This window comes from Leptidea sinapis, chromosome 47 (genome assembly GCF_905404315.1).
Source record: "Leptidea sinapis chromosome 47, ilLepSina1.1, whole genome shotgun sequence".
NCBI lineage: Eukaryota > Metazoa > Arthropoda > Insecta > Lepidoptera > Pieridae > Leptidea > Leptidea sinapis.
The window spans coordinates 4,022,346-4,037,296 of NC_066311.1; the positions used below are offsets into that span (position 1 = coordinate 4,022,346).

The 14,951-nt window shown below is 33.1% G+C and overlaps 1 protein-coding gene across 2 annotated transcripts in view; it reads left to right on the forward strand.

Annotated features, from left to right (window-relative positions):
- The window catches only part of LOC126978085 (protein kibra), a 126,002-nt gene extending 112,674 nt beyond the window's left edge, over positions 1-13,328 (forward strand). For both annotated transcript variants that reach the window (XM_050826801.1, XM_050826799.1), the window contains 11 exons: positions 635-736; positions 1,475-1,592; positions 2,030-2,207; positions 2,593-2,746; positions 3,025-3,113; positions 3,397-3,533; positions 6,839-6,946; positions 7,907-8,020; positions 8,961-9,113; positions 9,683-9,877; positions 10,505-13,328. In XM_050826801.1, the coding sequence (XP_050682758.1) occupies positions 635-736; positions 1,475-1,592; positions 2,030-2,207; positions 2,593-2,746; positions 3,025-3,113; positions 3,397-3,533; positions 6,839-6,946; positions 7,907-8,020; positions 8,961-9,113; positions 9,683-9,877; positions 10,505-10,829 (1,673 nt within the window). In that variant the 3' untranslated portion in view covers positions 10,830-13,328. The remainder of the gene's footprint in view (positions 1-634; positions 737-1,474; positions 1,593-2,029; positions 2,208-2,592; positions 2,747-3,024; positions 3,114-3,396; positions 3,534-6,838; positions 6,947-7,906; positions 8,021-8,960; positions 9,114-9,682; positions 9,878-10,504) is intronic.
- The last annotated feature ends 1,623 nt before the right edge of the window (positions 13,329-14,951 follow it).

Consider the following 14,951-nt stretch of genomic DNA (forward strand, 5'->3'; position numbering starts at 1 on the left):
TTCTTCATCCTCAATATACTTTTAAGTGTTATAACAGCCCCATGCCATTTAAAACAGTTTTTACATAATATATCTTGAATATTTTCTCATGCAATTCTCGTATGGTCATGGGGATTTTATTATTGAAACTAACAGAATTTCCCAAAACTTGTCTTCCGAAGCTTAATTCTTTTAGTTTATTTTACTTGTAATTATCAAGATTGCTGTGCTTCTCCTAATTTTTGTATCTTGTTTAACTCTAGAAAAACTTGAATAATATCGGATGGTATCCGACAGGTCGCGTGTACGAGTCTCGCATCGTTTATAAATTTTGATTTCATATTTAATTTGAATAATTAATCCCAGAAATGAGGGATACCACTTTTAAAGTAAAAAAAAGAGCGACTCTCAAGTCAATTTCTAAATATGCAATTATTGGGGTTGAGCAGGTTATCAGCTGTAAAGTAGATCCTATTAATGGAGCCACAATCTGAGAGTTGAATAAGACATACCAAGATTTACGAACCATGCGTCACTCGAACGATTGGCTCACTTGTTAAGAGCGTTTGGACGGAACCCGAGATGTCGCGGGTTCGAGTCCCGCGTCATTCATAAATTTTGGTTCTAGATTTAATTTGTAATAATATACCAACAGGAACCAATAGTAGATCAGTATCAGCAGCGGTTAGTGACGAATCTGTGGCCGGGGATTCTGGTGTCTTCGAAGCAGCTCAAGCTGGCGATTCCAATAATGCTGGTAATTATTAATTCTATAAGATCGGCGGATCCATTTTGCCTAAATCTGCGAACAGTGCTAAACCAATGGAAAATCACACACAATACCGAAAATATAATTTATACCTCTCTAGATCTATGAAGATCTGAGTGTCTGAAAGTAGAAAATTGATATCTTACATGAGTGACAAAAAAAAAACAAAAAAAAACTTGTACACGCAATATCGAAAATATAATACGTCTAACCAATTTGTCTTTTCATCAGGAAATACTGTTTAAAATTTCTGTGTCTGCTTTGCAGGATAGACAAAAATAATAGAATAATCTTGTATTTACATAATATCACCATCATGATAAAATTGTTTAAACAGCCTCTCAAGAATAGATCTCTTTAATAAACGATACGACACCCCTCTTATCCCTGCATGAAATTCATTATATTCTCCGTTAAAACAAAATACAGCTTTCATTTTGGACGCTTTTGTTTTTGCATTTACATACTATATTAATTATTATTAATTAAAAATAACATTCATCGTAACTTTTTTTAAAACCCTCTCTTTGAAGGATATAGTAATATGACTAAAGCAGGTAAAGAACCTTAACTAAATCAGCTCAACTACCCAGAATATATGTATCTACAAATTTGACCATCTACAATTATATTACACGGCATGTTAAGTTTTACGTTTTTTATGTATATGATTATAAAGTATACTAACCGAAAAGTTTTATATTAAAATGTTGTAAAAAATTTCAGTGAACAGTGCCCAAATTGAAATCAAATTGCGGTACTGTGCGGATGAAAGCACCTTGGAAATCGGGATCATACGCGCGCGGAACTTGCACGAGCTTTATATCGATAATGGCACCGAAGTGTAAGTATCATATCAGGTATTTTGGATTATTTTATCATTATTAATAATTAATCTATTGAAGTATTACATAAAAATATCTATTAATAAACATTTAGTTAAAATTTTAAATATACTCTTATATTATCCAGTAGGGATTCCCCAAGGAGGTTAAGTAGGTCCATTGATGTAATTTCATCATATAAATATTGTATTTCACATTGCTATGCGTATTCACACTCATCTATTAACGTCAAATATCAGTTTGAATTAAATAGAAATACTTATTGATTGTTTGTATTAAAAGTGTATATTTAGTTTTGAAACTTTTATATGATTAGGTATACTTACTATAACTACGACTCCTATTGCTTGTGAGTTTAACTTGACTGTAGTGATTCGGTCCTATATGCTTCGTTGATTGGATTATTAAATCTTAATTTTTTTTTATATCTCATCAGGGCAGTACGCGGGGCGTTAGTTGTTGGCGGCGGAGGCGGTATAGTACTGAACACGGTGGCCCTAGTGTGGAAGGGGACAACCCTAGTGTGGAGGAAAGATCATCGAGCCTCTATAGGCCCGCGAGCTCTCAGGGCTGCCACATTGCAACTTAATTTGACCGCTGACGTCGAATGCTTGGTAAGGACTATAGAGTGCTTGTGAATCAATTACCTACATCTAAAAGATTTTGCGATTGTAATTATAACGATTATTGTAGACTACCTTATAAAAACACTGAAACACATTTTTTATGATACATCTTGAGTATTAAATGTTTATACATGAATACATGCACCAATGTTGCCTTTTAGACCTTAGTACAAGTATTACTAAAGTTTTTTTTGCATTTTTGACATACTAACATTTGATGATGATAATTAGCCAAATTCGAGTATTCGGCTAATTGCCTTGAGTGCCTTGCGATTAACCATTTTGGACGAGAGCGATTTTACTGAACAATCAATAAAGATTTATGCTAAAAAATCCCTTAATGCGTGCTTGTATAACTGAGTTTTGTTTGCAGGGCTGCACTCAAGTAAGTTTAGCTGATTTCGACCCGGAGACCACTCTGCAGAAATGGTACAACGTGCTCAGCTTCAGGAGTATGAGGAGAGATGAGAGTTCGGATGAGTCTACCGTTATATCTTCACAAACCTCAACTCTTACTAGAAATAGAGGTTTGTATTGCAACGTACATCAATTCAAATTAAATGTTTAATAATTCTTAAATACTACGTTCTTTTTAATCTAGTATATTATTAAAGAATTTTGAATTAGAAAAAAATTATAAAAAAACTACTTTCACTATTGATAATTTATTTTTATTGTAAACTTAACATCATGTTTTATGTTTCTCAAATTTTGTTTTGGCTGTACAATTTTGTATTGCACTTCTTCAGGCTACTTTAAAAAAAAAATTGTAGTTACATTAAATTTTCAATCTCCCCCGTTGCAGGTCCAGAAAGTATGTTGGGAGATTGCAACGCCGACTGCGGTGATGAATCCGGTTCTGATGATGAAGAGTCTCGAGAGCCACTCAACCAGGTCCGTTATTTGTTGGTATAAATTGAAATTTGGAATAATTAAACCATCTTATTATAATATATTATATAATATAATAAAAATTACATCCTGACCCATTGGTTTGATAATTACCTGGCCAATGAGCGTTCAGTACCTTATGCCCGCTCATTTCAGTTGACACACATCGTTCATAAATTTTGTGGGGATATAACTTTCAAAACAACAAATTGTTTAGTTTTTTTTTTACTTTTAAATCCGTAAACGACTAAATGAAAATTATCGAGTCAATAAATCTTCTTTACAGATAGTGGAAGAAGATTCGTTCGACGACTACACACCGGATGAGTTACATCTGGAAGAGCAGTTCATTCCTTCCACAGCGGAGAAGGAAACCAACACTGATTGCAACTTCTGCCCAGAAGGTGCCAGCCAATTAAGACGGTATGTATTTATCGTCATCATACAAATTAGTACGTAATTTATTAAAAAAAAATTGTTGAAATATCATTGAGATACTTTCACCACCTAGCAGATTATATAAAAATGATTGAAATATTGACAAAGAAATAAAATACTCTCCATCATCATTATCACAATTTTCTAAGGAATAACCTCTGGTTCTATTTAACCGATTATGAACATTCTGTTACCCATTAATGAAAGCCACATTTTTTGTCATTGACTAAATTATATTCACCCGGAAATTGAAAACATTTTTACGTGGTAATCGGATTTAAAAAGTAAGTCGGAGAAAAAACGGCCGAACACTACAAATAATTTATATCGAAAAAAATTGCCAAGTCAGCTAGTATGGGTATAATTTCTTGAGATTATCTTCACTGTAGCGAGCAGTCTTGCTTATCTTGTCTTGCACTGCATATAAAAAAAATTCGGTGGCAACCCTATTAGAATATGGCGTTCGATTATTTATGAAAGTTCAATGACCGCGACCGGCGTCGTCGGTTAATTTCAACTTTATTAATCTACCTTCAGTAACTCCCTTTCAAATTTTAGTGAATAATTAATTTGTAATTTATCTTGTGTCTAACATATGAATGTGTTTAAAATAATTATATATAAATAACGCTACTTTTTTTGCTACGATGGTTTGAATAGCCTTGTTTACTACAGATATTATAAGCTGAGAAGAGAGGCGGATGGGAAGCCTCATGAGGAGAGGAGATTAGAAAAATAGTTAATAGTCACGTTATATCTGTATATAGTACTTAGGTACGTCTGTATGTAGTGTTTGAATTGATGTGTGCACTTACTAATAGCTAACACGATGATAAAAATCATTGATTTAATTAAAACGTAACATTAAAAGTAAACACTAACTCCCTTATTCATAATAGTCTGCTAACTTAAAGCATTGCAAATTCTCACTCTGTCTTCTTCTATTGACCTAAGTCAGAATGAGAAAAAACACTCCTAAGCGGCTGTTTAAAGTTAGCGGACCATTATGAATAAGGGGGTAAAAATAGGCATGATGACAGATTTTGAATTCCTCTTCTATAAACTCTATACGCGTCTTTTCGAAAACAAAAATTCTTTATTTCTGCTGCACGCGAATTAGTGTCACTTTTCAATGTTATGTTGGACGAGATTATTATCGTTACAGAAATGAATATTATCGCGTAGTTAATATATCAACTAGTACTTGAAACGATAAATAATGAGCCAAGATGTCATTTGATTTTGTTTTTTTATTATTTTAGACTTGGAGCATTGATAACAAGACTATCATAAATAATACCAAACTCAAACCAAAATACAATAAACGAAGAATATTTAAATATTTTTTCAATATACTCGACTACAAGAAAACCCCCCGTTAGGTTTATGGGGAAAAAAATCTTTATGAAGGCTTTCATTTTATTACGTCTTTCTTCTTTTTCAATTTGTGACATACATTGAAATTAAGAATTTTTGAATTCTTAATTTCAATGTTGATATCAAAAGTGGCTCGGTTTTTAGAATCTTATCACCGTTTATAAAAATTAATTATTCTTTCATTTTTTGAGTTGCGTTGAGATATGTATGCACGAGTTTGTCTGTCGGTTTTGTGTGTACCAGCATATTAATATTATTTACATCGCAAGATTCAAAGTGGTTTTATATATGCGCTCTAAAGTAAACATAAAATAATGTTTGTAATTGTTTTTAATGTTAAACTTGTGCATGACTTTTTCGTTAATGTATATTATTATAATAAGCATGCATATAAATCTAAATAAGAAGGTTATAGGAAACATAAATGCTAATTTCTTTCCATCACTACCTACGCTTCTACGTTCTGTAGATTGAGAGACTGTGTTGTGCTTGTGTTGACAAATAAATTATAAATATCATAGTGAAAACTTAAAATCATAATAAAGGCATTTATTTTCTCAAAAGGAATCCTTTAGAATTCTTTTTGACGTCACTTTAAACACTACCACCGCTTCGGAAACGAATGGCGCTCTGAGAGAGATGAAACGGCGCAAGAAACTCTCCCAGCATTGTTTGCGCTCTTTGTGATAAAATATACAACATTGTATATACTGTCATTGTTATTGCTATTAAAATAATCATAATCTAGTCCCAATCGCCAAAATTATGTTTCTTTTTTAAAAACGATTGTTTAGTTAGATAGAATTATAGTTATATTATAGATAGACTTATAGGTTGTGGAAGATTTTCTGCAGTTAGATATATTAAAATGCACGATACACGATCCGATTAATACTAAAACACTACTTACGCGTTGCTGATCTATGACCTGTGAAGCGACATATTAAGCGAGGCTATATCACGCATATAGCATGATCAAGAAAACTTATCGTCCCAAATAATTATTCAGTCAATTATTATATTGTTACAATAACAGCTAATTTATCACGACCATAATGTTCACGAAGCATCCTTACACAAACAGTGAGTTAAAAGGCATAAAAAGGCATTAATTTTCTCAAAATTGATTCCTTTAGAATTCTTTTTGATGTCATTGCTCTTGTCAGTCACAGCTCTTGATATATCCAACATACGATAATTTCTATTTATGCAGTTAATTCTTTATTATTTTATATGAAATAATTTAAGAAAATTTATTGAAGTAGGCGTTACGTTGCGGAAATCTATAGTTATACAAATGATTTGAGTTTTCTTTAGTGTAAATTCAGTCTCGTGCCAGATTTTGGTTAGACAACACGTCCCGAGGATGCCTCGTGTAGAGGCGAAACACGTGTCGAATTGTTTAAAGGCAAATATTGGCGGAATTATTTAATTTTATATTATTTAATTTTATATTATTTAAACACGACTCATATATCGGATGCAACACCTTACAAACAAATTCGTTATATATATTACAGCCATTGTAGAATACTCTATTTGATTGAAAAGAGTGGCCGTTGAGTTTCTTGTATGTTCTTGTCGCGAGCTCAACTTTTGACGAATATATGGTAAATTCAGTAATTTGTAGTGGTGATTCAAAAGCGTAAATTAGTCAAAATAGTTTAAGCCTAATTGAATAAAGTTTATTTAACTTTGAGTTTTTAAAAAAATCTTGATTTATAAATTATTTACTTCTCTGTCTCTCAGATCATAAGCGTATTTGTCATACCGAAATAATGTCAATGATAATGTTAAAATCAAAGTATGCTTTAAATTTATTGTAAGGAATTGTTATATGGAATGTGAATGGTTTTGTTTTTCATTTTTTTTTGACTGGTTTATAGAGATAATGAGTGATGTATTTATTTCAGGAAAAGCCAACAAGTAACTCAACAAGAAGAGTCTTTAGCGACTATAAAACGATCTCAAACTTTCTCGCCGCAACCGCAAGGGATCGGCAAAGGACATTACATTTGTAGGTGAGTCAATACTTTAATTATTACAGTCAAGCCTGGCTCGTAGTCTACTTCTTTAGATCTGAATAGAAGGAGATTATTAGGAGAGTTCACGTCATTTCTATATTAAAACATCTCCAAAATGAGAGACAGTTGTTTGTTTCTATTTGAAATTCGTACCTAGCTTTTAGTGCCTCTGTTTTAAATCAATCTTCTTCTTATTCTTATCCAGTCGACGGTCACCTCAAATACGGGCAGCCCAAAAAGCCGCAACCGTGATAGCTCGGTCGGTAGCCTCGTGTAGCTCCTCGTTCGTGCATGTTTTCGAGCACGCAGGGCGTGTCATGTGCGCAACGGTCTGTCTCGGATGACCGCAGATGCACCCCGTATAATGTCCAGATATGAAACCCCACCTCGCTAAGTTTGCCCTAGATTTCCCCACTCCTGCTCTGATGCGGTTGTGCGACTTCTAGATAGGCCAGCTGAGGTTGTATCCTTCGGCTAGTCTCTCCTTCACGCTGTTGTTCGAGTTTGAGGTGCTTAGCAATGACCTCCACTTAGCAAGACGTGTAGTTTCAGCGGACTGGTTGAGAGGCTGCACTGATTGTAAGAAGCTTTTCCTGGAGCGTAGTTAAATCAATAATCACAGCTTATTCTTTAGAAATCATTTTTATTATCTGTGCAAACGAAAATTACTCAAATGTCGACATACACAATAATTAAGGAAAAAATAAAAACTTTAAGAATATCGAATATTCCGATAATTGTGATTTATTATCAATTTGGAAAATAATCCAAAAAAAGTTTCTAAAATAATAAACGCGTTCTGAATTTGAATTGGCAAAAATAACCATTTGAAGTTTTTTAGTATGTTTTTAGTATATAGTTTGTGTTAATGTTGGAAACAAATAGATATATTCACATACTCGAAACATTGGAGTATTAATATTGAAGTATTGGAGTTATATAAATGTAAACTTTCAGACTAAATCGTTCGGAGTCAGATTCTTCGATGTGTCACGCGCGAAGACCGCTGTATCCGCCCGTTACCTCCGGGATCCCCTTCGATAGAACACTGCGTGAAAGGAGATCTCTCCGGTATGTTTTATTTACTTCATTAATTACTTTATTCAAAAACTGTGTTACTTTATTCTAATAGACTTATTAAAAACAGTATTAAAACGACAAATAGCCAAGCTGCAATTAATAATCTAAATACTTTCAGTGGGAGGCTCCTTTGCACAGGATGCCGGCTAGATTATGGGTACCACAACGGTGCCTATTTCTGCCGTGAAGTAGTAATGTGTAAGCATTATTGTGTTTCGGTCTGAGGGGCGCCGTAGCTAGTGAAATTACTGGGCAAATGAGACTTAACATCTTATGTCTCAAGTTGACGAGCGCAATTGTAGTGCCGCTCAGAACTTTTGTGTTTTTCAAGAATGCTGAGTGGTACTGTATTGCAATGGGCAGGGCGTATTAAATTCCATCAGCTGCTCGTCTCGTACCTTACTGTCATGAAAAAAAAAATCATTAAGGGTACCCATTCCTCATTTATACGCTACCCTCACAACAAAATTATTGCTACTTTATCTGAGTACTTGAACAGTAGTACTTTTAAATATTTGTAAAAGGGACCATAAATAATAGATATCGAATGTTTTAATTCAAATTAATATATTAATATCAATTTTTTTTTAATTAATATAATTATAATTGTCGTTTTGTAATATGTATGTGTATCTGAAATGAACATTATTATTATTATTATTTAATTAATTATATTTTTAATATATCGCAAAAATGGTTTACTTAGTGGCATAACAATGGTAATCGAAATTGGACCATTCAATTTTACACACTACTAGTTATAATTTTATTGGATTGGATAGATTTTTCGAAATTATTGTACATTTAAACTCTATACAAAAGATATCCAAACAATTGTTAATTTACAATAAACACTACAGATGTATTCGAATATTTTAATACCCCTTGATTTATTAATATGATTTGCAATAATAACTTGAATTTGGAACAGATGGGGCCGCGTCAAAAGTGCGTCTATGGTCCGTCACTCGACGAAGCGGAGCGCCAGAACATCCCTGGACCTGTCACTGGACCTCAAGGCACATCACTCCAGACTTACAGACTTGAGGAACGAAATAGCACATCTTACACTGCTTAAGAAAAGGTGAGGTTTCAGAAACTGTATTTATTTGACGACCTGTATAGCCGAGTGGTTAGCGATCCTACCTACTAAGCTAGAGGTCCCGGGTTCGAATCCCGGTGGGTGCAAGCATTTATATGATGAATATAGATGTTTGTTTCCGAGTCATAGATGTTTATATATATTTATGTATGTTTATATGTATTTATGTATGTTTAAGTAAGTATATTGTATTAAATATATCGCTGTCTTGCAAACTATAACACAGGGTATATATGCCTATTTTGGGGCAAGATAATTTGTGTAAAATGTGTGTCAATATTAATTTTACTTAATAATAGAACATAAATTATAAATAATAACAAAAATAACATCTACTATGTAAGTGATTGATAGTACCTTACCTTACTTACTTACCCTTAAGTAATTATTGACTGCTCAATTATAAGCTCTAAATCTGATACATTTTTTTTGATAATGCGATATCCTAAAGTGATCGTTTTATAAATAATGCGTGAAGAAAATATGTACCCTTAAGTAATTATTAGATTTTGAAGTTACATAGTTATAACTCTCATCGTTTTTCTTTCCAGGTTGGAGGAGGCTTGTGCCCGCGGTGACCCGACCGTCGCAGCTTGGGTTGCTGAAGATGAGACCCTCAGGCGATTGGTGGCACCCGAGACAGGAAACCAGCGTGTTTCCAAGCTATTCCAGAAAACTTGCCGCGAGGTGTACCGGCTCAGGAAGTCACGCCAGGGCGGGAGGAAACCAGACCTTGTCACTTTCAAGTGAGTTTCTTCGACTATGGGCTGTAAATATTTTCTTTTTATTAGATTGTACATATTGCCCTGTGATTCCCCGGGGCATAATATTAATAGGGAATTACTAGTTAGGGCATTTACCTTTGCACATAATGCCAGCTAGATTATGGGAACCACAATGGCGCATTTTTCTGCTGTGAAACAGTAATGTGCAAACATTACTGTGTTTCTGTCTGAAGGGTGCCGTAGCTGCAAATGAGACTTAACAACTTGTTTTCTTGATATAAAAGAGTGGCAATGAGTTTCTTGCTACTTCTTCTCATTAGCTCAAGCCTTCACGAAGTAGCGGTAGATTCAATAAGATTTTTTTTTACATTCATAATTATACGGAAAGGACACCTTTCCGTGATCTCGTGAATAAACTGATTTTGATTTGATTTGAACATCTTATGTCTCAAGGTGACAAGCGTAATTTTAAGTGCCGCTCAGAACTTGGGATTTATCAAGAATCTTGAGCGGCACTGCATTGTAATTTCGTTCTTTATTGAGCCCGGATTTGAGATATCGATATCATGTGTCACATATGTATAAAATTTACTAAGTACAAAATATTCTTCCAAATAATGCTTAACTCCTGGATAATTTTCTTTATAGAGAAAAGATGGCGTTCTTCACAAGAACGAAACCATCTATGTCTGCTTTGCCTGATGAAGCTAATTCCGAAGACGACTGGGAAGCAGACCTCGAGGAGAGAAGCACCCCAGAAGGAAGATCCTCGAAAACCTCCTTTGAAAGAAACTTGGCTCAAATCGTCGAATGCAAAAACCCCTGCATGCCAGAAGAAACCTTCCCAAATAACGAAGAAGAAAACTTCAAGAACCCCTGCGAAGAATTCGAGAAGCAGGAACTCAAGATCAGCGAGGACGACGAAATTAGGTACGATTTTGTCGTTGACAAATCACTGGGTGTTCAAGTTTAGCGCCATTTTGGTAGTTTTTGGTAGAATGCGTATTATTCTTTCAAATGTGATTATGTTTGAAATTCTGAACGTATAGTTCGATATATATTCTGTAGTAGTCTATTTATATTGACGTAATTCATTAGAAAATATTAAGACTAAGGCACCGTTGATGTATTCGTAATATACTGTGATTATTATTGCCTTTTTGAGATTTCTGGATCTAAGACTGAAGTAAAATTTTGTAAAATATTAATTGGTATTGATTCTGATTATTATACGTACGAGGTGCCATAAGAGGGAGAATGTTCAAAGTGTTATATATACTTTACGATATATGAATTTGAAGAAGTGCTTATATATGTATCAAATGGAGTAAGAATTTATTAAAATATAGTCTCGCTTTATGAAAACAAGACTTAGGTTTTTAGAAAATAATGTCTCGGCGACTAAAGCTATTTATAAATGCCTAAATTAGAAATACCCTCAAATTTAATATACATAATGAAATTTAAATTGTATTTGATGTCCTTAACTAAAGTGAACTTTGTCGATTTTCAAATTTATTTAGTTAGTACCTAAAATGGTGTTTAGCGTAATAAAGATTAAGTAAAAAATAATAATGAAGGGTAACTATGAAACACTATTTGGATTTATTTTCCTTATATTATTTATTAAGGACATACAAGTCAAGAAATATAAAAAAGTCTACCATATCTTACGAGATTTTTATTTTGTTGTTGGCAACACTATAAGCACTTCTACATAACTCGTACAAACGTACAAAATCGTGCCTTTTCGCTGCCTCGTTCGGCCTCTAGTGCCATAAGGCAATACGTACAAACCGGTGAGTCACAAATGAATGCCAAAATGTAATGTGGGTACGATTGTACATAGTAGACGCCCACCGTTAGTTGAGGTTAGTTAGACCACCGAGCAGCATGGCCAAATACGCTTTGTATATGCGTGACTTCATGTAGGTGGGTGTTTGGATACATTTTGAGTAATTTGGGAATTCGTTGTAGGGGTAAATTAGGGATTTCAAATTCCGAGAGTTTTGGTAAACACAATCACCACACTATTTACACTTTAGCAATATCAGATGCCTACAGTATTACAAAATTCTACCAATTTAGTAGTTTTTGACGCATTAAATATGTTTCTCTGATACATTTCAAATGTATTATAAAGGACGAATTTTACATTATGAAGCTTTTGGAACAAACAAACAGAAATAGCTATTGCTAATATTGTGCTTCCGCTTATGCAAACTTATAGTAATGCAAAGACATTTTATTTTATTCTATCTGGTATAGGAAATGTTAAAAATGAGTTTTATGTGCGATAAATTGAATAATATATAATGAATTTATTTTACGATATTACAATGTAATTCATATTTTTACAAAAAAAAGCCCACTGAGTTTCTTCCGCCCGTTTTTCTCGGGTCTGAGGCAATCTATTTTGAATGGGTGGTAGTTTCTTACGTTCAAAAAGTGATTTTGATCCTGTTTGGAATGAAAATATTTGAATCCCTATTTATCCATTCGTAGGACAGTCAAGTTGCAGAAAAGTATTAGAATCCTGAGCTAACTACTTTTACTATCCCCATTTGAACCCCGAATTATATAAATGTATTCCAATACACGTTTATTGAATTTTAAATTATTCATTCCTGATTATTTTATTTGTATTTAAGTTCTCACAAACGGCATAAACTGCTTTCATAGTACCTAAAACAAAATCTGTTAATCATTTAATTAATTCTGATAGAATATAATAGTTTTATAAATATTGAATTGAGTTAAGTTCTTATGTGTTTATTATTTTTAAATTATACAGCCGTCAAACAATCACAATTTTATAAAAAAAAATATCTGGTGTAATTTGATTGAATATACACATTGAGATAATGCTAGATCTAACGCTAATCGACACAAATATCTATTTAAATTATAACATTAATTACATTTAAAAATATTGTATGCATATTTATGGTAATTTATTATTACGCTAACTATGGCGTATTCCAAATGTGGCGTACCATTTGTGACACTCCAATTGTGGCGTACCATTTGTGGCGTACCAATTGTGGCGTTGCAAAATTTGCTTAATGCTACTATGACAAGCAGTTTATGAAGTAGGTGAATCATTGTTATGAGACGTGCAATATCTTAGTGTATTCCGTTCACTGTAACGCGACGATCTGATTGCATTCTGATCATAACTTCTCACTTATTCAACTTAATCGTAATCGGTCCATAACTTTAATGTACATTATGTAATTTATGTAAATACGAGATTAATATTACATTGATTAAGCTGAACTAGTTTTATATTATTTGTATAAATGTATAGTAATTTTGTAGATTAAAATGTAATTATTAAGTAGGTGAATTTTGATTTGCCAAAATAATATATATATGTCAATTCTTCCATTGAAAGGGATTATATTTTGTAAAGATGCCAATACTGGTTAACAGTTAATATAAAATTGAAAATAAAAATTATGAATTATAATATTTTTCGTTTTATTTCGGCGTTTACAGTGCGGTGTTCATTGAACATCTTTCCACTTGCAGCTAAACTGAAATAAACTTCCTCGGGCGGTGTTGCCAATTAAATAATATAGGCTATAAGATACATAATAGCTTTAAGGGTAAATGTATATACTTTTATAATATAGTCCCAGCCACTGTTCAGGCATTATCTATAAATAAATTTAAATGTTTTATTAAAAAATGGCTCTGTCGTAAATCCTAGTACTCCACAGCTGAATATCTAAGTTATCGGACAGCCTGGGACTAGATTATAATTATTTTATAGCGATATAAATGACTGTACAATATTGTATATTTTTATTGAAAGAGCGCAAAAAAAAGAATGCTGGTAGAGTTTCTTGCGCCGCTTCTTCTCTCTCAGAGCGCCATTTGTTTCCGAAGCGGTAGTAGTATCTAGTCTATTAGAAATGACATCAAAAAGAATTCTAAAGGAATCAATTTTGAGAAAATAAATGCCTTTTATGCCTAATACGACATGGGTAACTTCAAAAAAAGCATATCCTCGCGCGGTGTTGCATAGTTGACGGTGATCACTTATTACCAAGTGACCCTTATGCTCGATTATCCTACTATTTTATAAATACTACTAGCTGACCCGAAAGACGTTCTGTACATAATAAATAAAATACTATTCTTTATGAATTTGATAATATTTCATAACATCAAGAATTATTTCGTAAGATATGCTCCCTGTTGTTATAAGGAAATTGTTTGACAACAGAACTGTCAAACCGTGCGTCAATAAATTCTCATAGAAAATATGTCCATACAAAACATACTGGAAATAAAAATAATTATGGGTCCAAATCGCAATAATTACTATCCTATCTCTCAAGTTGGACTAATCTGCACTATATGAAGTAATCCCCATTAAAATCCGTTCATTAGAGTGAGTCCTCTGGTGTTGCAAGAGAATATGAGTTGCGGTGATCACTTAATCACATCAGGTAATTTCTTTTAAGAAAATGAAATAGGGTTGAAAAACAAAAGATAAAATCGTGAACATAGTTAATAAAATATTCTAAGGCTGGGTTGCAAGTTGCAACATATAAGATTTTATACTTGAGGTTTAAGTCAAATTTAACGTTAACAGGAACGCTGACGTTAACATAGACTGCGGAATGTGTTACACCATCGTATTCCTTGGCAAAGTTTAAGTTAAAAAGTGAAATATCACGTCATTATCGAATATTTATTTGAAACTTTTGACAGGTCGCTATTCAGCTATTTAACATTAACAATAGCTTTTAACGGCTGGCTAATATGTATATTACAGTCATTGTTAAATACTATAATTGATTGAAAAGAGTGGCCGTTAAGTTTCTTGTACCTATCTATGTTCTTCACACGAGCTCTACTTTTTCTGAGCATATGCTAGAATCAGTAATTTAAAAGAAATATTATAAATAGTGACGATTAAAAAGCGCTTAGTTTAGGCCCAATTCGATAAAGTTTATTTGACTTTACTTAAATAGCTTATTGCGTTGTTAAATTACTTAATTTCCTTTTTAACAGTTTTAATTATAGGTTATAGGTTATCACGAGCTACTATCCGCAACTCGACGAATATGGCGCACCTATT